The 27,684-nt window shown below is 42.0% G+C and overlaps 1 protein-coding gene across 5 annotated transcripts in view; it reads right to left on the reverse strand.

Moving 5' to 3' along the window:
• Window positions 1–27,684, reverse strand: part of Myo1b (myosin IB) — a 183,387-nt gene that overhangs the window by 36,241 nt on the left and 119,462 nt on the right. For all 5 annotated transcript variants that reach the window (XM_045147061.1, XM_045147060.1, XM_045147058.1 and 2 more), the window contains exons 8-15: window positions 18,526–18,624; window positions 16,898–17,001; window positions 14,445–14,592; window positions 14,055–14,173; window positions 10,708–10,794; window positions 9,935–10,000; window positions 2,776–2,880; window positions 23–85 (exon numbers count right to left, since the gene is read on the reverse strand). In XM_045147061.1, the coding sequence (XP_045002996.1) occupies window positions 23–85; window positions 2,776–2,880; window positions 9,935–10,000; window positions 10,708–10,794; window positions 14,055–14,173; window positions 14,445–14,592; window positions 16,898–17,001; window positions 18,526–18,624 (791 nt within the window). The remainder of the gene's footprint in view (window positions 1–22; window positions 86–2,775; window positions 2,881–9,934; window positions 10,001–10,707; window positions 10,795–14,054; window positions 14,174–14,444; window positions 14,593–16,897; window positions 17,002–18,525; window positions 18,625–27,684) is intronic.

The raw sequence follows: 27,684 nt of genomic DNA on the forward strand, positions 1-27,684 counted from the left end.
AAAGCAGTACCTAAGTACTCACATTTTCTATTAGGTCACAAATGATAGCATTATTGAAGTAGTCGATATGAGTCCATTCTATGTCCTAAAACACAAAACAGAACAACACCAGATCCACACGATGGTCAAAGCATCATTCAAAGACAGCCTCTGCTCATCTCAGCACATTTCACGTTCTTTCTTTTTCTTTTCTTTTCTTTTTTTTTTTTTTTTCTTTTTTTGAGGTAGGGTCTCACTCTGGTCCAGGCTGACCTGGAATCTGGAATTCACTATGGAGTCTCAGGGTGGCTTCGAACTCATGGCGATCCTCCTACCTCTGCCTCCCGAGTGCTGGGGTTAAAGGCGTGCACCACTACGCCCGGCTTCAATTTTTTTTTCTTTATACTACTGGTTCTGCAAATGTCATCTTCCCGTCCCCAAACGTTCTCAGCACAGTAGTTCACCACTGACATAGCTGACTGAGGCAAACGCCTTTGACCCACTCTGAGCGCCTCCCGCTCCCTGCTCCCATCTGTGGCTATTTCCCATGCACTTCATGGGCTCTAGGCCAAATATTTACTCCACAGGCCCTTGGGTCAATGTTACTTTGTGTATATTTACAATGTTTATAGGGAAACAAGACAGAACTTGATCTCAGGAATCTAAGGCCTGGATTCTTCTGTTCTTTATTTGTCATCACAAGGAAAAAAAAATTATTTCAGAGGCAATTCTAAGTTGTAGGGCAGTTAACTCTTTCAAGTATGAAACAGTCCAGTCTAAGGCAAGTATTTCCAACATAAGGAACATCGTGAAAACCCATCCAGAGGCTGCAGCACTAGCCTCAAAGCCAAATCTGTAAGGTCAAATGCCACTGTTCTGTCTGCTTGCACTCTGTTTGAACGTGTAAACATTGATTTCTTCTAAGGAGAAGAAATATACTTCATAAAGCAAGCTAGAGATCATCCTATATACTCTTAGAAGTGTTTCAGATGATGGGAACAAACTGTTAAATGACACATCAAAGTCTCTAGCATTCTCTTTGTGATGAGGAGGCAGGAAAAAAAACGAAGCACTGCCAGGATATTTATGTTATCAAAAGGTGGCAGACAAGCACACAATATTTCTAAAGTAGAATGATCATTCTAGAACCAAGATGGATTATTTGTGACTCAGTTTAAGAGTAGTGGGTTGGTTTACTAAATCGCCAGCAATTTAAAATCCCATGATAAAATCACAGCCAGGGGTGTGTGCAAGTTCTCGGCTCTAAGAGCAGCACTCACCAGGCGGGGCAGAAGATCTCTAGTTCAAGGACAGCTTGGGCTACACAGCAAGACCCAACAAAACAAACACACAAACATAAAAAGGAAGAGAGGAGGGAAGGAGAAAGATACCCAGACATTAACAACAAGGAAAGAGGAAGGAAGGAATGAAGGAATGGAGGGAAGAAAGGAGGATTCAGACCAGGTGTGGTAGCTCACACCTATAATCCCATTATCCCACAGCTGAAAGGGAAGAATCTTGAATTGGCCACCCACTGAGGTCTACATAGTGACTCTGAAAGAGAGAGAGAAAGAGACATAGAAAAGAGAGAGGGAGGGAGGAAAACAAAACAGGTACTATTACTAAAATATTAAAGCAAATAAAAGAATAAAAACACAAAGTATTTTTGAAATAGCTTCATGCTTTGAAAAATAATGGCTATTTAAAAACCACATTTAAGTGTTTTAGAATTAAAGATGAAAAAAAGATCTTGTAAACATTACTTCTGGTTATTTCTAAATTGCATTGAATGAGGTAATCCACAAATAACCCTAAATAAATAACAAGTGTTACCCTATTTATGTGTTTTGAAAACCAATGTCTTTGAAGATTGAGAAAAATCTCAAAATATCCTCAAACCTGACTTTTTTTGGTACAACTCTGAAAAAGTTTTGGCATAGCCATGTGGGACAAGACCTCTACCATAATCAGTTCTCAACTTCCTTCTCCAATCACAGCATAACCACAACTCCTGCCCAAGTGACCAGCGACCCTGGCTTCCCTACAGATATTCCCTCTCCAGCTTTACCTTCCCTAGAATGACAGAGGCAGGCTCATCCAGTAGGAAGTCTTTTGATTCGGTTTCTTTCGCTCAATATGATGTTATGGTTCAAGTTATAGTGTATATTAATTGCTCAGTTCTTTTTATGGCAGAGCAGCAGCTGCTGTGCGTGTGTATGACAGCTTCTCCACTTCCCTCTCACTATTTGCTTAACAGTATTACTTTACATCATTACTTTTGAATCCAATGAGACCAGAGACCATCAGCTAATATTTTTTGACCACCGACTATACGGCAGTACTAAAAAACAACACCCTCAGGCTGGAGACGGCTTAGCGGTTAAGGTACTTTCCTGCAAAGCCAAAGGATCTCGGTTCAATTCCCTAGTACCCACACAAGCCAGATGCACAAGGTAGCGCATGCATCTGGAGTTCGTTTGCAGTGGCTGGAAGCCCTGGCATGCCCATTCTCTCTTTCACTCTGCCTCTCCCTCTCTCAAATAAATAATATATATATATATATATGTATATATATATATATATATGTATGTATGTATGTATGTATGTATGTATGTATGTATGTATATGTATATGTATACATACATATATATATTTAAAACCTCAGCTGGTACAGATGACACAGAGACAATTTTTTGAAAGACAAACTATGGTGAAACTTAGCTATCTCTGATTCCCGGGTCATATTTGGTCTTCTGAATCGAGAGTTATGCGTAAGAAAAGAACACGTGACATTACCTCCCGGATGTACTCCTCCTGCTCCTCTTTCAGAGTAAGTTCAATGAAAATTTGTTGAAGCTTTTCATTACAATAATTAATGATAAACTGCTCAAAACTGTTGTCCTGTGTGGAAAAAAAAATGAAGGAAAATGTTTAAATCTTGCTAATAGCTCTCCCTAACAATGACACTCAGACATCCAATCCAGGAGAAATGCCATACACCATCTTTCAGACTTGACTGTGGCCCAGCACAAGGCTCCTAAGACAGATGCTGGCCTCGTGCGGGCACTCGGGGAATGGTTCATGGGAAAGCAACTGAATAAAGTATGCACAAATACTGCAATGTTGAAAGGACAAAGGCTTTTTTTTTTTTTTAAGTTGGACGAAGTACCTCTCACATGGTTAAAAACAATTTCTCCTGAGGTTCGTTCAGTAAAGATATGATGACTTTCACCATCTCTGTCACCAACTCCTCAATCTTTCATTTCTAGGTTCTCCTGACCTGACCTATTCCTTCCAGAGGGTCCAATCCCTTTGACATGTGTTTAATAGATGTGTGGACAGATGTGCACATAGGTATCAATTAGTTTCACATACGTATCTCAGCAGATTGTGCATTTCTTAAGGGGAAGGGGTCGTCACCCCCTCTTGTTCATTTGTTTATCACACCTCTTGTCCCCATACCTACTGTGAGTGTGGTAAAGTGACCACCACCAGAGACGCGATGGAACGAAAGCCCCCCAGTCAGAAGATCCACACTGCACTCCTAGGAGCCTTGCTGTTTCTTCTTCCAGAGTTTTTCCTGATTCTAGTAATTTCTTATAATTTTTTGATGAAAGCACCAGATTCAAACCATCTCAAGCTGGGTGTGGTAGCACATGCCTTTAGTCCCAGCACTCGGGAGGAAGGGGGAGGAGGGTGGCTGTGAGTTTGAGGCCACCCTCAGACTACGTAAGTGAATTCCAGGTCAGCCTGGGATAGAGTGAGACCCTACCTCAAAAAAACAAAACAAAACAAAACAAAAATTCAATCCACAGCACTTACCACACATTCCGAAGGCACAACACATGTCTGTTGGTGAGCACCTTTCACTTAAAGCACCCCTTCTGGGAAGACAGATGTGACACTAAGGCTTGCCTTCCACCACTACCATCTCTGTCACGTGGTGGCAGCAGAAGGAGCAAGACCCCCTCTGGGAAACCTGACTGTAGCTTCTACTGATGTGGTCAGTCCTGGTCGCATAAGACCCGGAGTATACTGACGAGCTGAAGCTCAACACTCCTCGTACAAAACAACCCAACTCCCTCCATGAACAACAAAAGCAAAGAAAAAAAAAAAACAAAACAAAACCAAAAACAAAACAACAAAAACAGTCATAGTTTTTTGAAAGGTGATGTTTTAAAAGTCAATACTGGTCCTACTTTGGATATGCAATGGAGCGTCTGGCTACCTTCTTTTCTAGAACCCAGCATCAGACCAGATTCTTTCTTGGGATCCTGCTAAGGAATTGTAATCACCACCAATAAAGTGATCAGAGGACAAATTTAAACCATAAATAACACATAGGAACACACTAATGTGGACTTACCCTGTTAATGTAAAATTTAGTCAAGCATAAAAGTTCATTTTTTTTAAATTTCAAAATTCTGAAGGTTCTTATTAAAAAAGCAAATGTTTTCAATACATTCAACAAATATAATCTCAGATGCAAAGGGCATCACATACATTTTCTACAAACCTCCGAACTAACAATTTTGTTTGGAGACTAACATCAGTCTGAGCTAAGTGTCAGATGTCATTTTACTATTTTAACCTGCCTAAAGCCATTTCATATGTAAGAAGAAAAGTCATGTTTTCTTGGTTTGATAAAATACATCCTTATATCATGTTCTATTACACGTACACACACCAAAAATTAAAAAATGGCTGCTACCAGCAGACCTTTGGTTTTAGAAAACAAACACATGGAGAAAAACTTTATTCCCAAGTCTGTGCTCATTAAGCGATCTCAACACAATCATGCTAAGATTTCAAACGATGGCTGAAGAGGAAAAGGGCGAAGGACGTGACAAGCGTCCCTGGTACAGTATGTGGTACGAGCAGCGTGACACACACTTCGGAAACAGGACCACGGAACACACGGAAGCAGATTAGAACCCAGAGGCAAAGCTTCACAGTTACAAGAACATAGCTTGAGGATTAAGTAAGAGCTACATTAAAGTCGTCATCCACCTCTAGCATTTCCTGTAAGGATTCTCTAGCTCAGAACCACACGGTTAATTGACAACCATTTACTGCAAAACTCAAAGCTCACACGGGGGCAGCGAGCATGCGACACGCTGGCACTGCACACGGTTCATACTTACTGCAGTCTGGTGCAGAGGGACAGATTATACAAAATGCAGTCAGTTCTTAATTAGCAATAGACTTCTAGAAGCAAGCACTTAAAGTTATTCATTGTTGCAAATGAACAGCTTTACCACCCAGGCGGTATTACTGATTGGCATAAAACTTTATAGTTAGATACAGTCTTGTGATGTCTCAACCATGGGCCTGGTTCTGCTCGGGGGAGAGTTTTTCACAGTAAGAATGGTTTGACTGAGAAACTAAGTCATCCAATTTACCGGAAGCCCCAAAACTCGAGAGTTCGGAGTTTCTTATGCCAAATGATCAGGACAAAGAAAACATACATGATACGTGCCCGAGGTCCATGCCTACTTAGAGAGCCAGGGAAAATGCATATGGCAGACCACAGGAGACTGGAGCCTTTCCCCAGGCCCCAGAGACACCGCCCTCCCACAAGAGCCGTTCCTGTGTGAAACCCGTCAGGCCCTCCTTCAAGACCACTAAAGATACTAAGGACACTGGATCTTCCTTGGGAGGGCCTCAGAATAAAATCTTGATTCTCCAACCTTATCTGGTCACTAAAAATCAACACCCCACTAAGGACCTCAAATAAAAATAGAACACATGCAATTACCAATACAGTAATTCATGTGTTTCCCCATGGAAATCTGCACCTTCTGCAAATGCATCCCACAAACTCCAAAGCATGTCAAGAATGGCCAGGGCAGTGAGTTACTGCTGACACACTCCTGACACAAGCTTCCTGTGGTCTAAGTTTACGTGTTGACATTGTTTAAATCTGGGGGAAATGAAACTTCACAGACACAATGAATAAATTGGAAACAAATAATAACCTGAAAAAAGAAAGAGAGAGAGAGAGAAAGAAACAGAGAGAAAGAGAGAAGGAGGGAGAGAAGGGAAGGCCTGACAACAATTTAAGTCATTTTTCCATTTGTACAGGTGAGACTAATGTCAGGTTTTCATATGCGGGGTTCTCTCCTTACAAAATAGATCAACCAAGTCTAGAAACAGTCTGTTCTCTACTGTCTTATCTACATTTATCCACAGACACTGAGGGATAAAACTAAAGCATTTAGGAGCATCTTCAAACAAGTACATCCCGGGATTCTATTAACCCGCTGCCCTGTACCGACTGCTGTAGAGAATACAGGTAAGCAGAGCCGTGTCTGGGGACTGGGTCACTTCACAGTCACCAACAGTATGCAGGGATAGTGAACTCGCACTCATTTAGAAGTACAGAAGAGGCCATTTTAAACTGTAGGGCTTCTTTAAAAAATTCTGGACTTTGAGACCATTTTTTCAATATTAAAGGCACAGAAAATCATACTTCCAACAGAGTTCATAACTACGGGCAGGTAAGAATACCTTGAACTTCTTAAGGCAAGTAATTTTTTTTTTTTTTTAATTTTGTACTCTAAAAACAGTGAGGTAAAGAAGGCCAACAGGAGATAGCCCAGCGCTCTCTGCGTGTGGTATGGGAGTGGGTAGCAAGAGCTTTGCAGGTGAGCGGTATGTGTTGGAAACTGAGCAGTTTAAATACCAAGAGTATCTGTCCAAGCAAAAAGTGCTCTCAGTTACAGACTTGAGCACTTTCATTTGAGGCAAACAATTGAAATTTGGATACAACATGTTAGATGAGGTTCCATACAATGAAGACTCTTGCATCGTAAATAAAGCAGTGCATTTATACACAAAGGAAGAAGACTCTGGGGGTATCAGCGAGAAGCCTGGCTAGGGCAGGGCTGTGGCTGAGCTGCTGGCCTCGCACATGGGTTTGGTGGAGTCTTCAGCAGACGCCAGTTATGACGGTTCTTACAGCAGAAGGTAGTGCACTCATAATCCATTCTTATAACTCCCGTGTCAGGAAAACAACTTCAAACTGAATGTCTGGCTAAAGGTTTAGAAAACTTCCCTTTAAATATGCAATTTCTTTATCCAGGTATGTAACAAATTCTTTTAAGAAAAAAACGATGTTATTTTGATTTTAATAAATATTCCAAAAGTATTAGTTTTAAAAATTAAAATAATTATTACCTTATACTAGTCTATAACTATTATTGCAATTATGGGCAAACATATATCCATACTGCCACCATTTTTTCTTTCTTCTTTCTTTTTTTTTTTTTTTTTTTTTTTGAGGCAAACCCAACAGACTGCACTTTTTTAAAATGTGGGAGTGAGAGAGAGACAGAATTAGTGTGCAGGGCCTCCAGCCCCTGCAATAAACCCCAGACACATGTGCCACCTTGTGCACATGTGTGACCTTGCGTACTTGTGTCACTTGGTGTCTCTGGCATATGTGGGACCTGGAGAGTCGAACACAGGTCCTTAGATTTTGCAGGCAAGCACTTTAAATGCTCAGCCATCACTCCAGCCTGCCCTGTTCCTTTTCAAATCTACATTAAAGTCATCTCCCTCCACTCTAAGTTGTGTAGCACAGGAATGGCAAACCTGAAGGTGGGAAATGAGAACAGAAGGTTGTGACTGTGGCCAGCCAGAATTAACCTGATTTTATAGAGAACCTAGAAAACAAGCTCTATAATCATGAGAACGACTAGGGGCTACTCTGACTCTTGTTCAAGTGTCAGGGTGCTTTAGTTGGAACACCTGGCCTTTCGTACCTTTGCTACACATGGATCACTTTCTATGAAGTAGATAGAGCAAGATGATAAGGACTGAGGAGGAATAGCCAGTACTGCGCCCAGGGGAAACTAAGCCGCCTGCTCTGCTCCACTAAACACTCACGACTAATGAGATGAACATGTTTATACTGCTCAACTTACCTTTGAATGTAAATTTTTTAAAGAATAGCATTTATTCTTAATAGAGATACTACAAATATGTCTAAGAAATCAAAGACCAAATTTTCAGTGATATAAAAGGCCAAACTGAATTGTGTGGAATGCTGAGGAGCACTTGGATTACAATTTTTCTTTTCCTTTATCAGGAGGCAAACCTAGACTGTTTTGCTCTGTGAACTTTATTTTAAATAAAATATTTTAATTTTTTTTTATTTATTGGAGGCAGAGAGAGAGAGAATGGGCATGCCAGTGCCTCTAGACACTGTAAACAGACTCTATGATTTAAACTTTTTGCTGTCAGGGTCTCAGTGATCTGTTTTCCACACTGACATCAGGTCACGTGCAGCCAGCCGTGCGGACTCACTCGCTGGCGCTGAGGGCTTTGCGGGCAAAGCTGCGCATCATCGTCCCACAGGTCAATGCTGCAGTTTCCCTTGTCAATTCAGAGAGGAAGCAAAGGGGATGAAAGGTTTTCACCAGCTCAGCTGAAAACCATTTTCATGGGAAATGCCAGTGGAGTCACTGAGGCAGAAATAGACACATTGGAAAACACAGTCGGGACCTTTACTGTCCACTTTTTAAAGTGCTGCCCGGGCAGAACTTTTAATTCTTACAGTCAGTTTCCCAGAGCTAATTAGACCTTATGACATACTGGAAGACAAAGCTAAGTGAAGTCCCCAAATGATCCAATTAACCCTACTATTCCATCTACCATGGCAAGGCATTGCACACTTGCTGCTGGCTAAATATCAATAATATTTTCCTGACGATGTTAAATTAACATCTTTAATTTTTTAAAAAAATCACTGAATATATCTCCCCTCATCCTAATTTTCAAGCAAAATCTGTTTCTCACTTACCCTGCTTATGCAGCCCTTTAATTTTAAATGAGCAATGTACCAGGTAAGACATCTTTTCCCCTGCCAATAGTAAAGAATGACTTTGATATCCTACCCACTTAGTGACAGTAACCTGAGGTCTTGCTAGAAAGGAATTAATCTGAGTCCAGGGATTTCCGAGTATACACAAGCAATGCTCCTAACACACAGGGCTCGAGTTCCTTCCTTTGTACCAAGGACCTGTCAGCTTTCCTTCGCAGACCACAGCTGGAGTGTCACTGACCGAGACAGACAGCGGGCTGAAGGCTGAATTCTGGGGACACCATGGGAGGCAGCTGCCAGCACGCTCTCTCTTTCTCTCTCTCTCTCTTTCTCTCTCTCTCTCATATTGTCTTTCTCTACTTATCAGGAGCTGGGAGTGATGACAAGGGCAGAGAAACAGGGGAAACTGGAGACTTGTTACAACATTTGCTTGTTTCACTAGCTTTAAACTTTACGGAACCTGTGAGTTTTGGGAGAAGAGTGAAGATATGGCCGTGGTCTTACTCCTACCAGAAAGAAAAGCCATAGGGAAAGTGTCAGGAGGTCAGGCCTTGGGCCTTTGCCTGTCACTTAGCAGAAATATAACTTTGGGGGTTACTTGACCTTCAGGGCCTTGTTTTATCATTTGTAAAATGGGAAAACCTAATACAATGCTTAATAAAGCATGCAAGTACATTCTAAACTGCAAATTATTCTAACCTCTGCGACAGGATTCATTACAGCACGATCACAGCTGGGCAGGACCTGGATGAGACTGAATTCTAACTCTTAACTTACAGCATCACAGATAAAAAGCGGCCATGAGACAGGCTGGCTCTCCATTTCTGGCGTTTTGAATGCTTCACTTTATACCTTACTTACAAATGAGTGGATGGCCGCCAGTACAATGTCCATGTAGCTTGTTACATGTCTCAAAGTAAAAATTTCAAAAGCCAACTAATACAAGAAGTTCCTTTTATAGAAATGTCTCCAAATTCTGGCTCTTAGCACTTACCAAGCTGTGTGTGCATGCAAAGTTATTATAGATTAAAAGTTATAATTATTTATAACAAAAGTTGCCTACACATTGACTTCATTTCTAAATATTCCACTTTATATTAGTGCTAACAAAAATTTTAAAAATCTTACCTCAAAAATTTCAAATCCATAAATGTCCAAAACACCCATGACCTTCTTTCTCACTTTTGTTTGGGCCTTTAAAAAGATTTCAAATGACTGAATTAATTTAGGCACAATACTACAAGCATTTAAGAAGCAGACATATTCTACAAATTAATTGTTTTAAACTAGGGGACTTATGAACTAAGGTACCAGGATGGTCTTTTCAGAAACTTTAATAGGTGATGTAGTCATAAAAGGAACTATTGGTGCCTCATTACTAAATAAAGAAATCATTGAATCCTGTACACAGTGGACCCTTTTCAGCCTTTCCAGGTCACCTTTTCCAAGGCTCTTCTTTAATAAAAAGCACATTGCTATCCAAAAGATCAAGTGACCTTTTCAGACAAGTGTGTGTAACTAGTTAGCAAATGGGTTATAATTCTGCTGGTCACCAGGGAGATACAGCACACAGCAGCAGCAGCAACAACATCTCTGCAAATCTCAACTCTATAGAAGGTAAATTCTTCATAAGGAATAACTGTTTAAGGCCGGACGTGGGGGCGCACGCCTTTAATCCCAGCACTTGGGAGGCAGATGTAGGAGGATTGCTGTGAGTTCAAGGCCACCCTGAGACTACATAGTGAATTCCAGGTCAGCCTGAGCTAGAGTGAAACCCTACCTAAAAAAAAAAAAAGGAATAACCATTTAAAGTGATAATTATCTGACTAAACTTTTTTGACTTAATGTTCAGACTGTGAATATCATTTATTACAACTAACTTTTTGGCTTTAATTTAGTACCTTAATGCTTTCATTGATTCGATTTACCAGCCATGAAAACAACCTGCTGTAGAGGTTTTTAGCCAGAGCATCACGGGCATAATAAGCCTATTAAGAAAAAGAAGAATTTAACAAAATTACCACAAAGCTTAATTCCTATAAAATAAAGAAAGTACTTACTGAAGATTATCTAAAGTCTCTTTAATTCAAAGTTCTTGTTGCACAGTTTTTATTACATTCTAGATGAAAAGTTTAAGAATTAGGCAAACTGTTCACACAGTTATCCTACATTTTTGCATCCCAGGAAAATAATTCCAAATAATGTGAAAGTTTTTGCCACAAAGGTATTCATTTCAATATTACCAAATAAACAAAAACCCAGAAGCATAAACACCCATTCAAAGGGAAGTTATGCAGCCATCATAGAATAACGGTCATGCAGTTAGGTGATGAAATGCTTACATAGTGCACAATTTTTAGAAAGCTGTCCATCTGGGGCAGGAAAGATGACCCAATGTGATAAAGCGCTGGTGCAAGGGTGAGTACCAGAGCTGGATCCCCAGCACCTGTCATCCCAGGGCTCCTAGTAGCCCCAGGGGCTGCCAATTTGCTAACCCTGACTCCAGCTCCCTACCTCCAGGGCAATATCCTAGAAAGCAGGAAGGCTTGATTCCCATTTAAAGACCCCTGATGAGATGATGTGTAGAAACGAGGGGAAATGCCAAGTGTGATGGATGACTCGGCGCGCCATGAACACACACGTACTCCTGCAGCTGCCTGAGGCATACAGAGGGAGATCCCTGGTGAGATCTGCTTCTAAGATGCTTGGCATCAGGCACGGCCCAGGATCCAATGTGGTATGCAAGGTGAGACACAGAGATGCACAGACATGGGCCCCATCCTCCAGGAGCCTAGAGCTGGGGAGATCTAAGACACAGGACCAGGAAAGGGCAAGGGCGAAACTGCAAAGAAAGAAGACAAGAGAAGAGAAGAGGAAACCTGAGGGGCCTGCTGGATCAAGGAAGCCCCCTTGGATGGGGCACAATCATGTGCACCCTACAGGTGGTAGAAGGACCGAGCCATGACAGGACACAGGGCGCGGCAGGAAAAGCATCAAGTAAAAGTAATTCTGGCAGTTCGAAAGCACTACATTGAGATCAGCCACGTCGATAGGGTCAGGTTACAGGGGGCCTGGAGGCCAAGGACAGGTACAAAATAGAAGTCGGACAATCAAGTATGTCTTGAGTTTCCATTCCTTCAATATTAGTCATCCTTATCTGCAGACAGATCTGCATGCTTAGAGGAAAATGAGGCAGGGTCAATATAGATGAGCCTCAGAATTGAAGCTAGGAGGAAAAGTCAGTAGAATAAATCATTTCTTGCAAGTATGAAATCTGCCAGGCAGGGAGGTCAGTGGAACCAGATACTCAGCACTAGGGAACAAAGAAGCAACCTCTGACTGAGGTGCTGAAAGCCCAGGATCCCAAGCCACACCTTCCACGCCAGAGGTTCAAGAATGTAGAAAGACTTTACTTGTGTGGCTTAAGATAACTCAAAGAAGCTGATCAAGAAAAAGGCACATGGGTCTGGTTTCTGTAGGAGATGAATAAAATATAAGTATAAAACACACAATAAAAATAGACCCCAAATGCACATACCTCCTAGCTTTTCTCAATGCTTTCTTCTGGAACTAATCTTTCACCCATTCTTTTATTTTTTGGGGAGGGGGGGAAGGGCTTCAAGGCAGAGTCTCACTCTAGCCCAGGCTGACCTGGAATTCGTTCTGTAGTCTCAGGGTAGCTTCGAACTCACGATGATCCTCCTACTTCTGCCTCCCGAGTGCTGGGATTAAAGGCTTATACCGCCATGCCTGGCATCACCCATTCTTTTACATTTAAATCTATCAATCTCTCCATGAAGCCTTCCTTAGTCCCTGTTTTCCTACTGAGGGTCTACATGTGGGGGGCATGTAGAATATAATAAGATCTCAGTGTCACCAAATCTCCACATGCATAAAGCTATAGCATTTCCACACCCACAGTGACTCATGTAAAATCAGATAGGAAATGCTGAAAGAGAACAAAGGGAGGAAAGCATTCTTGGGTTGGGAAAGCCTGAGTATTCAGAGCAAGAGAGAAGGGCTGAACTCCACCCTACCTACTGTTTGAGAGGCTGAAGGCTACGGATGAGACCAGAAGATACAGTGGAATAAACAAAGTAGGCTCAGGTGGCAAGTTCTGGATTAGACATCTAACTCTGGTAGGAAAATGCTTAAGCCCTAGATCAGAGGGTTTATGTTACAAGGGGCTCCAGATATCACCTAGGCACACAACACATCCATTTCATGAACTAGAGAGACAGAAGGGAGCAACTCAGATGCGTGTCTCAGAAAGACCTCACTGGCCATGGTGGGGAGGATACGGGAATGCAATGAGCAAAGCAGTCTGCTTTCACCATCTCACCACAAAACCAGCTCCCCTTACTTTCTTGTCCAGATGAGTAAATGGTAATAACTTCTTTATTCCAGGAGCATGGAATCCTCCCCAATACCTCTGTTACACCACACGTCACGTTGGCAGCAAACCCTGCTGCCTCTATTTGTCAAAACTATCCAGAAAGGGCCTACATCCCACTGGCTCTAATGCAACCAAGTTGGCTCAAACTGCTAGGCTCTGTGTTCCCCTACTTCTCCCACCCTCCATTCTCCACATCCAGCCTGAAGAACCATCCCAAACACCGGCAGATCACGCCACACCTCTGCACTTCCCGCCGCTCCCTGACCCTCCTTCCCCACTCTGAGGATCTTGACCAAGTGCTTGATTCTGGATCCGGACCTTACTCGGCTCTACTCTTCTCTCAGCCACAGCACTTCCCGTCTACTGGCTCGTATTACCCTGCCTACCTGTCCCTGAGAATTCTGAGCTCCTTGAAGACAGGAATGTTTACCAGCTTAACTGTCTTCTGCGACCCCAGTGCTTAGAACAGTGCCTAAAATATAGTGTGATTGGAGAAATAGCCTAGAAAATAAAATGTTAGGGCCTGTGACAATGCCTCAGCGGTTACAGGAACTTGTTTGCAAAGCCTGTGGGCCCAGGGTTCAATTCCCCAGCCATCAATGTAAAGTCAGATGAAGAAAGTGGTCCAAGGATTTGGTGCTCATATGCAGCAGTAAAAGACCCTGGCTGGTGCATGTGCATGTACACACACACACAGACACACACACACACAGACACACACACACACAGACACACACACACACACACACAGTAAATAAATTGATAAATAAAACATTAAAAAATAGTAAAATTTCATTTGGAAACATCACTACCTTTGAAAATTCTTTCTTCAGTATGCCACATTGTACCCACCTGAGCCACATTCAGTGTGGTTGAGACTTTCTCTTGCTTGGCTTCAACAGTTCGGAAACTGAATGCTCTTTCTAGAACAGACTGATCAATGCTGGTCAACTCACAAATTTCTTTTAACTCTGTTGGGAGGCAGAGGAAGATGGAGCAAAAATGACTGTGTAAGCTATCAATGATCCTTATCGAGGCTTAAGCAGCCCTAAGTCACACTCTGTGCAAACATAGATAAATTAAAAGATTAAAAACTCCCAACTACATTTCTGTTTAATTTCACACTAGGAACTTTTTTTTTTTTTCCAAGCCAATGAAAAGCCCAGTTTTGATTTCTAGATTTTAAACTGGGCAGGGTTCAAAGCAAGTTTCCTAAGCAGAGCTGATTCTCCACTGACTTACCATTTTTATCTTTGATTTTGCTTTCATCTAAACCATTCACTCGTGATTCAGGCTTGAACTCAATGTTCCCCAGTTTCAGGACGGCTGCCACCACCTCCAGGACCGACTCGGCCTCGTGATCCATAAAGCCCACAATCTGCATGGCATTCTGGGAAAGGAAAGAATCACCTGTTTGCTTTCTGTAGTTATTTTTTATTTTTCCCGTGAGGTAGGGTTTCACTGCCCATGCTGACCTGGAAATCCCTCTGTAGCCCAGGCTGGCCTACAAGGCATAGCAATCCTCCTACATTTGCCCTGCTTGCTGGGATTAAAGAGTGTGCCACCATGCCCTGCTTATAGTTTTTTTTTTTTAATTTTAGTATTTTTTAAAATAAGATTTTTAAAAAATTAAGAGATATAAAAATATTAGAGAGAGAGGAATAGACAGATATATATAAAGAGAGAACGAGCGCACCAGAGCCTCTAACCACTGCAAATGAACTCTAGATGCATGCACCACCTTGGGCATCTGGTTTATATGGTCACTGGGGAATCAAACCTGGGACCTCAGACTTCACAGGGAAATGCCTTAACCACTAAACCATCTCTCCTGCCCAAATTTTAGTACTTTTTAATGTGCATGTGAATATACACATGGCGTGTGTATGGGCGCACACGTGCCATGGCACACACATGGAGGTCAGAGTGTTAATCCTCTCCTGCCATCTGCGTTCGAGACAAGGGTCTTGTGTTTTGCTGCTGCTGCACACGATCTTCCAGATTTGCCTGGATCTGCCTTCCATGGCTGCAGGTGCACTGGGATTACAGACACGCATGTCGCTTGGTGTCCAGCCTTACATGTGCTGAGGGGATCAAACTCAGGTTGGTAGGCTTATAAGCAGTCACTTTTAGCTGCTGAGACATTACCCAACTAGGCTTTTTATAATTCTTTATCAGGTTTTTTTTTTTGTTGTTTGTTTGTTTGTTTTTCGGTAAGGTTTCACTCTAGCCCAGGCTGACCTGGAATTCATTATGTGGTCTCAGGGTGGCCTCGAACTCACAGCAATCCTCCTACCTTTGCCTCCCCAATGCTGGGATTAAAGGTGTGAGCCACCACTTTCAGCTTTTTAAATTTTTTTTTTAATGAATCATATTATAGATTCATGACTGGGATAAAAAAAATATTTAAAACACAAAGCTATTTCACATTGAGTTTCAAGGACCCCAGGGTGCTGTACATGTTGTGGCAATGAGTCAGACAGAACAGGAAGCTGGGAGCAGAGCCTCAGGGGTCTCTCACTCCCAATCCGACCTCAACCTTTACTGCTATTTGTACATGTCTTTTTTCAAACTGGGGTTCTGTTATTAAATATACCAAAGAAGATGTTCTATAATCAACAGCAAAGAAACTGTCCTTACTTATTTGCATATGACAGAAACTGGTCTGGAAAGGTGACATACCTCAGTGAAAGTGCTGTGGGTAGAAAGAACACTCATTCATTCATAAATCTGCAAGGAGTGCCAACTATGTGTGCCAGGCAAAGGAGTTACAAAACTGGCCTCGGACTCAAGCCTTAAGTAAAATCCTATCTAGGCATCATTAGACATTAGACTATTGCTTCCATATGAGGATATTTATACAGTCCTACACAAAGGCATGTTCTGAGAGATGCCTTCTTTCTGAAAACAGCTGGCATGATTATTTTGTGTATGCACGAGAGAAAGAGCGAGCGAGAGAGAGAGGGAGAGAGAGAGAGAGAGAAGGGGGGAAGAGACTAGGCTACATAACAATGAGAGTAAAGTTCATTTTTTGTTATGGAAATGTTCAAGCATGTACAAAAGGGGAGGGAGAGGGAAATAAGCCATGTCCTCTCCAGTTACTCATGATGATTAGCTGACAGCGATCTTGATTCAGCCACAGTGTGACCTCCTCCCCGGCCCCCTCACAACCCCGGCAGTCTCCTTCGGAAGTAAATCCCAGTTGCCATAATGTCCTAATGGCAGTCATTTTGAAAATGCATGCCACATAAAGACAGAAAACAGAGCATGATGTAAAAATCATTTCTTTTCTAATGATGTGGAATGTTAATCCTTCTGGTTTATACATCAGCTCTCTAACGTTTAAAAACAAGATTTCTGTCTCAAAAATAGCTCCATTTTAACAGGATCCAAGGACAATTCTTACACAATTACTGTTGACTACAAAACCTTGTCTATAGAAACACTCGGTCTTTCAATATGCAAGCTCCTTTTGCTAAATGGTGACACGGCATGCTCTGGGAAACGTGGCCTTCACAAGTCCGTGTGGCTGTTGAACTAGTGAAAAAAAAAAACTAATAAAAATGTAATGAATTCCTGTATAAGTCTAAAACCTTAGGAACATAATACTTTAAAGAAAACAGAATTGTTAGCAGTTTTGACTGAGCAATATGGTGCTTCCCATCTTAAAGTGAAATCAAAGTACTTCCCCTTACCCTAACAGTTCTGAAATTGGCAGCATCGTCCACTCCATTGACCTGGGCCGAGTCCAGACTCAGGTAGTTGTATCTGCTGAAATCCCGCTCCAGCTTCAGCTTGTCTGTTGAATCACACAGACACATTGTAAGCAGTTTAACTAAAGGTATTCATTTCCACTATCTCATTCTTCTACCCTTCAGGTGCAATGATGTTGAATGCCGTACGGAAGCACAGAACAATACAAAGATGCACAATTATCAACAGTAGCATTTTCCTAAATGCACTTTTGTACTGTTGTACATGGTCCAAACTCTGCTTGTACAATATTACCCTTGAGTAATAATGGACAACGTATCATGATAACATGGTACCTCACTGTGTTCCCTCACTGGTACATGTCTGGGTTCTCTGTAGTTTATAATAACACACAGAGGGGAGTGGGAAATGTTCTTCATATAAGCTGGTTTGGGACTCATTTAAATTATACTGGTGTGATATATCCCGCCATGTAAAGGGGCATAGAAAGGATATGACTGGGTGTAGGCTCTTATCATGTCGTGACTCTTGAAGATTGCTAGTCAGTTCCCCAGGAGGAGATCCTCACTTTACAGTGACACCAAGTGGGTCTAAGTAGATCCATGGCTCATGAGTCCACATGGGTCAGTGAAGATCTCCCCAGCTTTATCCTACTTCCTCAGTCCTGCTGCGGGATGTGAAGTGGCACCTTCAGTGGTGTTTCCATTCATTTTTGCTGATTACCAGTGAGGACGGTGGAGATGGTGAACCTTCACTCTCTACGTGGCTGCATTTAGAATCCCCTAGGATTCTGAATCTGGGCACTTCCAGAGAGGTTCAGCTGAGGAGGGCAGGCGCATCCTAAGTAGGGGTGGCACAATCCCATGGGCAGGGGAGATATGGAATGAAGACACGGTTTCAGGAAGCCTGGGCACTAGCGTTCATCTCTCTCTGCTCCTGGTTTGACCAGAGAAGAGCAAGTAGCCTCAAGGTCCAGCCGCTCCGCCACCCTGCCTCCCCTGCCACGGACAGAGCCAAATTAACCCTTTACTCTCCTAAGTCGCTTCTCAAGAATTTGGTCATAGCAACAGCAAAACAAGTATGATGGGGTTTCTTTCTGAGTATGGTTAACTTTTAGTAGCTCTTCTTGTTTGATATATTCAAGACTGTTTACTAGCTGTTGGATATTATTCTTGCAAACATATTATTTCTCCAAAATTTCTGGCATCAGATAGTTATCTTTGGTGTTAGCTACAAATGGCTTCCTTGTAATTTTTAAATCATCGAATAATTTCCTTTTGTAATTGTACTAGTTTATTGCTAACTGCCAACTTCCTCCCCCTAAGTGAAACATTATATTCTTCCATTTTATTTTGTGAATTTATGGTTGGTCCTTCCTCCAACATCTGTCTCTTTTAACCTATCCAAGGTCTTTTAACCCATATGACTCAGTCCCTGGTGAGATACATGAATATCAGACAAATGGTGAGGTCTGGTAAAGGCAAAAACAGGTTCTCTACTTCAACAGAAGTAATACTAAAATGTTAAGAAAGCAAAAACCATATAGAATGTGGTTATGTGTTTTACAGAGAATGCTTCAGAAACATGCAAGACAGACACAGGTACTTACGGAGGAGCTCTTCAGAGGCACCAGAGAGCAGCTGATAGAACACATGGAAATTTCTTTCGCCTCTTGGCTGCTTAACAACCCGAGACTTCTCTAAAAGATCTAAGAAGAAAAGCAAGTAAATCATAGTATCAATGCATGTTTAGTACAGAAATATACCACTCTTTCTTGTCATTTTTAATTTTCCTTTTCTGTACTAATAAAATAAAGCAATATAAGAAGTTACATTTTTTTACGTTCTACCCTGAAAAAGCAGCACAACTTAGCTAAAATCACCAAGATAAATAAACCAGGTATTTTTTAAAAAGAAAAACAGTGAATATACAAATCTGATTGCTTTTAACACATTATCATTAAAGGTGATAGTTTTTAATAATAATATCCTCTTGGTCTTAATTTTTTTCACTTATTTATTTGTAAGGAGACGGGGGAGAGGGAGAGAACCAGTGAGGACCTCCTGCCCCTACAAAAGAACTCTAGATACATGTACCAGTTTGTGCATCTGGTTTTACATGAATAACTAGGGAATTAAACCTAGGCTTGTCAGACTTTGCAAGCAAGTGTCTTAACTGCTGAGCCATCTCTTTATCCCTTCTCTCTCTCTCTCTCTTTTTTATAATGATATGAAACTCTTCAAAGTGTAGGCAGTGAAATGCAGCCACTCAGACATGAGCCCACACCATCCTTATAATGATAATATAAGTTCTGAAGCTATTGTGGTGCTTCATGGACGTTTCATTTGAAGAGGCATCACTGTATAGTGGACACACTGGCAGGGATAAATGGTAGAAAGAGAATCTGAAATCAGGCCCCTGACAAGAGTGAGGACTCCATATCTCATAACCTTCCCCACACCCTTCCTCTACTCTCTCCATCTTTTGGCTTTACTGGATATTTAAGTCTTGGAATTCAATGCTATTTCAAAGTACATTTTCACTGATTCTAGATACTTCTTTGGCTCTTAAATGTAAAGTTTTAACAAGTTTCCAAACTTTTATCCAGAAATAAAAAATGAAAAAGTAGTCACTATGGCAGAATATTGCAGACAGCAAACTGCAATTCCAGGTTCCTCCTGCCTGGGATCCTGCCTAGTCCTCATTGTGACGCACAAGAGGGTCTGGGCCCCGTTGTAAAGGCAAAGTTTAGCTAGAAAATAAATTTCAAGTATGAAATTCTAAGTAATTCTATTACTAATATCACAGACACAGTAGATTTCTGATCAGGATGAAATCTAACCATGATTTAACAAGCAATGCTGACAAGTACTCTATACTATCCATCATCTAGAAAGAAAAGAAGTTTCAAGCAATTAACAATAGTGACATCAGAGCAAAGGAACAAGCAGGCAGAAACCCCGCAAGATTACACTTAAGTGGGTGAGCTTGTCTGGTTTCCTCCCAGTGCTAGCAGAGTGTCAGGACCAACAACCTGCAGGAGAGCGTCCAGAGAACGTAACACTCAGAAGCAATTCCTCAAGTCTAGAAGACAGTAACTGGACTGCATGGGCGGTACAAACCAATGTGACAGCCTGCTTTCTCCACTCATGCCCAGATCCCTTCACTCAACTCACTGCTCCCTCACCACGTACCAGGAATGATTTGGGAATAAGCCCAGTAGATTGCAGATGCGACATGATTTTCTTCCTCCCGGCTGACGAGTCACACATGCTGCAGTCACCGAGCCACGCAAAGCAGCACAGAAGCGGGACTTTCCCAGGTGAGATAACAAGGTGCTTCTGATTGAGGAGAAGGTAAGGAAGGGAAAGGCAGTGGCTAGAAAACCCAGGCTCCTCCCAGAGCCCCGGAAACCCTTCCACATTCCACAAGCTCGGTGCATCTTGTAAGTGACATCCCAATCATGATGACAACTGTTTGGCACTGAAACGGCCATTTTCCAAAAGCAAAACCTGATGCTTCCAAAAGTTTGGGCACATCATGTCACTGCACACACTGGCTAGCTTCCTATGTGACCCTTGTGAAAACTGCTCAGACAATGAAGGATGTAGAAACAGCAATGGCTAACAGATTAGCAGAGAACCACCACCAAGTTAAAGAATAGCATTCACTGTGTATGGGAAGAGAAATGCTGGTTGGGTGTTCTTCCTGACCTCCCCCCCTCCACACTGATAGAAGCAGTAGTGGCTACCATAAGCCAGCGAGCAAACTGACGCTAGGTGCTTACAAGGAAGGGTGTAGGTGGCAAGCCGAGGAGAACACCACGCTCCCTTCCCACTGCTGGCACGGTCAGCTCTGTCCCTGTTCTGTACCCGAGAAAATGAGGCTCACATCACACTGTTGGTAAATTTCAAATCCAATACTTAAAGCTTTGGGTGTCTAGGGTTCATGTTTATACTCTATACTTTCTAGCAAAACAAAACAAAACAAAACAAAACAAAACAAAAACCCTGCAAAGCTTCTGAGCACTTGGAAATGCTGTGCTTTCTATGAAATATGAGACTCCACTAAGTTAAGTGTGTCACAGGATGAGGATCTTTACGGGGCTGCAGGCTTAGCCTGTTACCCCAGAGCCTCCTGCTTTACTTTCTTGAAGACCTTCCCCATCAGTCATAAGCTTCCAGGTAGAAACGTAATTAGGGAAGATTTTTGCCCCCAAATAATTTACTAAGGCTTACAACTACCGCCTACTGGTGCTTTGTGCTAAATGTGCAGGCACCAACCTAGCACAAGAGCATGGAACTGCACCAAACAGTTCCTCAAGGTACAGAGGATAACCTCAATTCGCTGTAGGGGCTTCCCCCCTCACCACCTCACTTTACCCAAATGTGCCCTGAATGGGGCCAAACAGAACTCTGGCAGAGCCTCTGCTGGTGAGACTTAGCAATGGCATAACTAGATGCCAGATACTTCATTCAGGAGACAATGTGGGGGGTCTCCTGACACTCCAAAGCAGCTGTACCCCCTTTCTCAGGATCTTCCTGTAAGTTTACATTGCACAAAGGAACACAGTCAAGCCTTGCTCAAGGAAACAGAAAAGGGCAGGGACAAAAACACCCGTGGATTCAGAACCTGTCCCTCTACCCTGACAGGCCGTTTCTACCTGACAGAAAGAACGAGTTCATCATTTAGGCCCTTTCTTAATTTTGTGAAATAACAAGCTAATTCACAACACATATATGTATATTTCCAATGACACCTCCCTTAGGCATAACATCAAAGAAACAAAACATCCGTGATGGAATCAACAGAGAGTTAGAAGTTTTCTTTCTTTCTTTCTTTCTTTCTTTCTTTCTTTCTTTCTTTCTTTCTTTCTTTCTTTCTCTAAGCAAAAAAATAGTGTAAGGGTGTCTAACCACTGCAAATGAACTCCATATACATGCACCACCTTTTGCATCATTACTCTGGGACGCCTTTGTTTTATGTGCAATCTCTTCTTGAAAAAGAGGCGGTCCCACACTGAATGGAAAAGAGGAGGCTGCTAACAAATTCCTGTGGTCCTCTCAGCCATGCTTCCTAGTCATTGCTTAGATGGACAGGAGGGTACTATGCACTATATATGACTCTGTGACAAAAGAAGGTATTTGGAATTAAGACAAAAATTAAATTCTCACCAATCATTGTTACATCAATAAAGACCTTGAATATCAACAAAGAATGACAAAACTCATCTAAGTTCTTGGTGAAGGTCTATAGAAAACTCAGCTTGTCTCCGTTTTGACAGTGAGGAGAAAAATGACAATAAACCTCCCACTGACAGCCCATGATTCAGACCATGCTGACTGCCCCACGGAGACCTCCGCTTCCTCTCCAAGGGCTTCAAGATGAATGCTGGGGGAATATCTCGGAGCCATTTAGCATCTTCCAGTGGATTTATGTCTCTTTGTTAAAGCAAAAGGAAACAGTAAAATAGCATGTGCCTGTAATCTAAGAAAATTTAATTGTTTTTACCATTTTTCCTGTCTTAGATAATTATATTCCCCGTCCCCATGAGCCAAATAACAAGGGAATAACTGAGCAAAGTTCATGACAGTTTCAGTTGAAAATTCAGAATCTGACTTTATGCCTACTCATCTACTGGAGGAGCAGATTTCAAAATCAATTTTATACTTTTAGTTTTATGAAAACAGACCACATGAACCCTTAAGGCTGACCATCAGGAAGGTTCAATAATGACGAAGTTCAAGAATTAGAAAGATTAAGAAAATATCTCTTTACAAATCATTTACTAAGCAGTTTTATTACAGTAAAAGAAAGTGGTTGTGGATGCTGGCCTCAGGACTTGCAACCAGTCCCGTTACCTCCTGAATTTCCCTCTACTTGCAGATCAATGCTGTGAAAGATGTAAAACATCAGGCAGGCCATGACGTTACAACTCTTCTGCCTCCACTGTATTCTGAAGCACTTGAATTTTAAGGTACCACAAGTCAGTATCCTGAAGCTACAAAATCAGCACTCAAGACAGCAGGTCAAGTTACATAAAGAGCCACAAGGGCTTCCAGACTCTGCAACCAAAAAAATCAGCCCGGGCTTTCAAGAATACACACTTGGCTTATTATTTGCACAAGTAGCTACTGCTCTTATTAGGATGCATATTCAGAAGCTTGTTCGCTGATACAAACTTGATGTCTAACAACAGACTCATGAATATAGCTGAATCTAAAACTATTGGCAAAACTCTGAAGTACAACTAATGCAATACCTACTGATAAATGGATTCATTCCTCCAAAGAGTTTTAGACATATTGAACACCTCATTTGTTTATTTTTATATAGACTTGTTTCATTATAAACAGTCCTTTTCACACTTTTTAAAATTTATTTTTATTTTTAAAGATATTTTTATTTATTTATTTGAGACAGACATAAAGAGAATGGCACGCCAGGGCCTTAAGCCACTGCATCTGTCTTATGTGGGCCCTGAGGAATCGAACCTGAGTCTTTTGGCTTTGCAGGCAAGCACTTTAACTGCCAAGCCATCCTTCCAGCCCCGTAGTACTGCTTTATAGTACAAAAAAATGGTTTTTCGTAGCATGACTTTTTTTTTTTTTTTTTTTTTTGGTGGGGGAAGCCAAAGCAAAGTGGACAAAGAAGAAAATTCTACTTGTATCTAAAGCCATCTACTAGTGGGTAGTGGCACTGCTCTTTTGAAATCCATTTTACTGCTACTGAAACTTCACCATCATTGTTATTTCTAGCTTTTTTTTAAAGGCTAGCTTTATAAACTAGGGAACATTGTCTTAATTAAAAAAATCTATTTATTCGCAAACATAGAGATAAAGAGTGAGAAAATGTGTGTGTGTGTGTATGTGGGGGCATCAGGCTTACATGGATACTGGAGAATCAGACCCAGACCATTAGACTTAACAGGCACGCACCTTAACTGCTGAGCCATCTCTCCATCCTTACCGTCGTAACTTTTTGATGACCCGTGACTCTAAAAAAGACAGATTCACTGGTCATGGTGGTACATGCCCTTAATCTCAGCACTTTGGAGGTGAGTTCAAGGCCAGCCTGAGACTAAATAGTGAATTCCAGGTCAGTCTGGAGTAGAGTAAGACCCTACCTTGAAAAAAGCAAAAACAACAATAACAACAAAAAAGATAGATTCAAAGCAGACACTGTTTCCTAGTGGACACCCATTGGCTACTGAGAATGGATCATACATGGGTGTCTCCAAATTCACCTAAAGCATCTGGTCTCGGGAAACAAAAGAGATCAGCAGAGTTTCTCTGGGGATCTGTCCTCATAGATAGTTTCATTCCTAATCAATGATTTTCCATCAATAAAATCAAAGACAGAATAGAAAAAGAACAAAACTACAAGCCTCAAACACCATAAAAAAGTACAACTGTGTCCCCTATCCTACATGACAAGGACACAAAGAGATAAGTCACACAAACAGAGGAAGCAATAAGCCAGAGGCGGACAAGACATGGAGTCAGGGAACCGTCGCACGGTCAAGTTGAAAGAAACGTAAAAGGAGTTGAGAGCCATGCTTTCCATCTCTACCTTCCCTGGGGGGCAGGGTCATTTCTTCCTCCTTCAGGATTCCTGGGGGAAGAATATTTCTTGAGTAACCTCCAAGCTGTGGTGCAGTGCTTTCCTCAATCTCGCCCCACTGCCTAGGACAAGCCCACAGGACCGGGAGGCAGATGCGGCTCTGTGCACGGGGGAGGGTAGTGAATGCCTGTTGTGATAGTGGCTGCCTGACTGATGACCAAACTGTGGAAGATTCCTAGCACACCTATGCACTTAGGTGACTCATCAGAAGCTGCTTTCAGGCTGGAGAGATAGCTTAGCGGTCAAGGTGCTTGCTTGTAAAGCCTAAGGACTCATGTTCGACTCTCCAAGTCCCACGTAAGCCAGATGCAGTGATGCAAGCATGCAAGGTTGCACATGCACGCAAGGGGGCACATGTGTCTGGAATTCAACTGTAGTGGCTAGATGCCTTAGTGCACCAATTCTCTCTCTCTCTCATTCTTGCATTAAAAAAGAGGCAATCAGTTGGGCTTGACTCAAAAGCAAAAATAAACAAGCTGCTTTCTTCTACTTTGCCTTTAGTAGCAATAAAGCTTGTACTCCAACTTGATGTCCATGTCTGTTTTCCACAACTGGGTGAAGGAATGGGAATTATCTATCAGATGTCCATATCAGTCAGTTTGGGCTGTATAATGAAGCCCCCCAAATCTCACTGGCACTTATTTAATTACTTTATTTTTTAGAGAAAGATGGAGGGAGAGAAGTGGCAGGGCCTCAGCCACTTCAATGGAACTCCAGGTGCTTCCGCCACCCAGTGGGCACGTGAGACCTTGCGCTTGCCACGCCTTTGTGCATCTGGTTTATGTTGGATCTGGAGAGTAGAACATGGGTTCCTCAGGTTTCGCAGGCAAGCACCTTAATGGCTAAACTATCTTTCCAGTCCTTAATGACACCTATGAGCTCATGACTTCTGAGTCAGCCGGGCAGTTCTGGTTGGAGCTCAGACTGATCAGTGCTGGGCTTGCTCATGGCCAGTTGGTTGATGACTAACTAAGCTTGTCTTCATGCATAATCTGATAGTTCACTTGGTGTGCCTCTTACCACTCAACAGAGAAGCCCAAGTTGGTCCACATGGTTGTGAACATGCTCCAAGAACAAGAGTACAATATGAAACCAATTTTAAGTCTGCTTATGCTCTATTTGATAATTGTCTCACTTAGTAAAATAAATTTCATGGCAAACACTTGGCTCACTGAGAATGGGGACTATCCAAGGGTGTGGACACGGAGAAAATTGTGCCCATTCCTGAAAACAATATCTCAGCCTATGGCTGCTTAAAATAAAATTGTTACAAATTCTTTGACTCGTTCTCATTGAGAAGTGGGCTCCATGTCCCCTATCCCTGAAGCAGGACAAGCCTATGCCTGCTGTGACTTACCCAGCACACAGAAGCAATACAATACAGCTCTTCCCAGGTACTTGAGGCTTCCTCTAGGAACACTTGTAACTTTGTAACTAGGTTCTCTTGTTACGCCACCAGGGTGTCCCTCCCCAGAACACTTTTTCTCAGACTGTAACTACTATGCCATGAGAAACCCACCCATCGACAAAGACCACATGCATAGGTGGCTCCAGTCAGTGCTCCCAGCTGAACCTAGCCTTGGAGTCTTTCCAGCCAGAGCCAGATACAGGAGTCAAAGCTTCTAGAGAATTCTAATCTTCTATTGTATAAGTTGCCCCAAGTGTGTGAACATTCCCAGGTAAAGCCCTCCACACTCAGTGAGAACCAGCAGGCTCTCCTTGCTCTGTCTCAGCTAACTTCAGAACCCACAGAGCACTGCAAAGGGCCACTAGTTGCCTCCAATGTTTGGGGGTGCTGGCTGGGCAACAAGAGTGACTGGAAAACACATGAGCTCAGCATTTGTCTCTGTTTTTAGTTTTCATAGTCTTTTTTTTTTTTTTCCAAGTTGAACCCCAAACACAGTAACAGATGCAGTTTGACTAACAGGAATTTTGTTTGCCTTTCTAGGATGCAGGAAAAGGATTTTAAACTGGCTTACAATGAGTAGCATAGAATATTCAAGCCAGGTCTCATGGTACAGGCCTGTAATCTCAGCCACCTAAGTGGGGGGAGGGGATTTGCAAGTTCCAGGCTTGCCTGGTCACAGTGAGTTCAAGGCAAACCTGGGCAAAGTGCTGAGACCCTATTTCAAAATAAAAAGTATAAGGAGGACTGAGGATATAGTCAGTGGTATAGTGCATAAGCAGAGGCCTTAGATTCAATCCCTACTACCACAAAAAAATTCATATAAAATTAATTGAATAAGCAGGGAGCTTTATTTCTCAAATTTCTCAGGCAAGCCATATGTAATGTCACATGTGATACTAATTTATTCAATAACAACACATATACACCACACACACACACAGCCTAGATGCCAGGTACTCTTTAACTTGCTGGACATTACTTCAGACTGTGTCTATCCTTACAGAGTATGGATTTGGTAAAGGGCTAGAAACAAAAAGCAAGTCAATATTTAATCATGAAAAATGCACATTTATGGCCTACTTACAGTGTGCTAAGCACCACAACGAGAGATTGAGATGCTAATTGATAATTTCCTATGGTTTAAGAGTCGTGCAGTAAAACTATTTCAAAGTTTACAAAGCAAGGGAGAAAAAGGGAAATTAAGGAACTTGCTATTATTCTGTTCGGGCATTGGAGATAGTATGATAAGTCATTTAGTTCGAGGTGAGGCAGGCTTGTGAACAAGTCCCATGTGATGACCATGACAACAGAAGGATACCTGCATTCCTCCAGATCACCCTAATTTCCAGCACTGGCCCAACTCTGGGTGTCAGATCCTGCTATCTGCTGTGAAGAGGACAGCAGAGCTCCCGTCTTCAGCTCACACATGCTACCCTGCTCGCTTGAAACTGTGGACTATTTTCATCCCATATACCTCTGTATGCTATCAGCTTTGAGTAGATACAACTCCTGAGATTCGCATTGCATTTTCTCTATGGTCAAAACTGGCTCTGCAAGCCACAAGACTTAAGAAGGTTCCTGGGATTTTTTTTTTTAAATAGATGTCTCAAAGTGCCCAGTTTATAATGCTAAATAAAATCTTCAAATATAACAGCATGAATAGTATGAGACCTACAAACCAGAAGAAATGTCATTTCAGATCAGCTGCACATCTGGATATGTTTTCATATTTTATCT

This window comes from Jaculus jaculus, chromosome 4 (genome assembly GCF_020740685.1).
Source record: "Jaculus jaculus isolate mJacJac1 chromosome 4, mJacJac1.mat.Y.cur, whole genome shotgun sequence".
NCBI classification, from domain to species: domain Eukaryota; kingdom Metazoa; phylum Chordata; class Mammalia; order Rodentia; family Dipodidae; genus Jaculus; species Jaculus jaculus.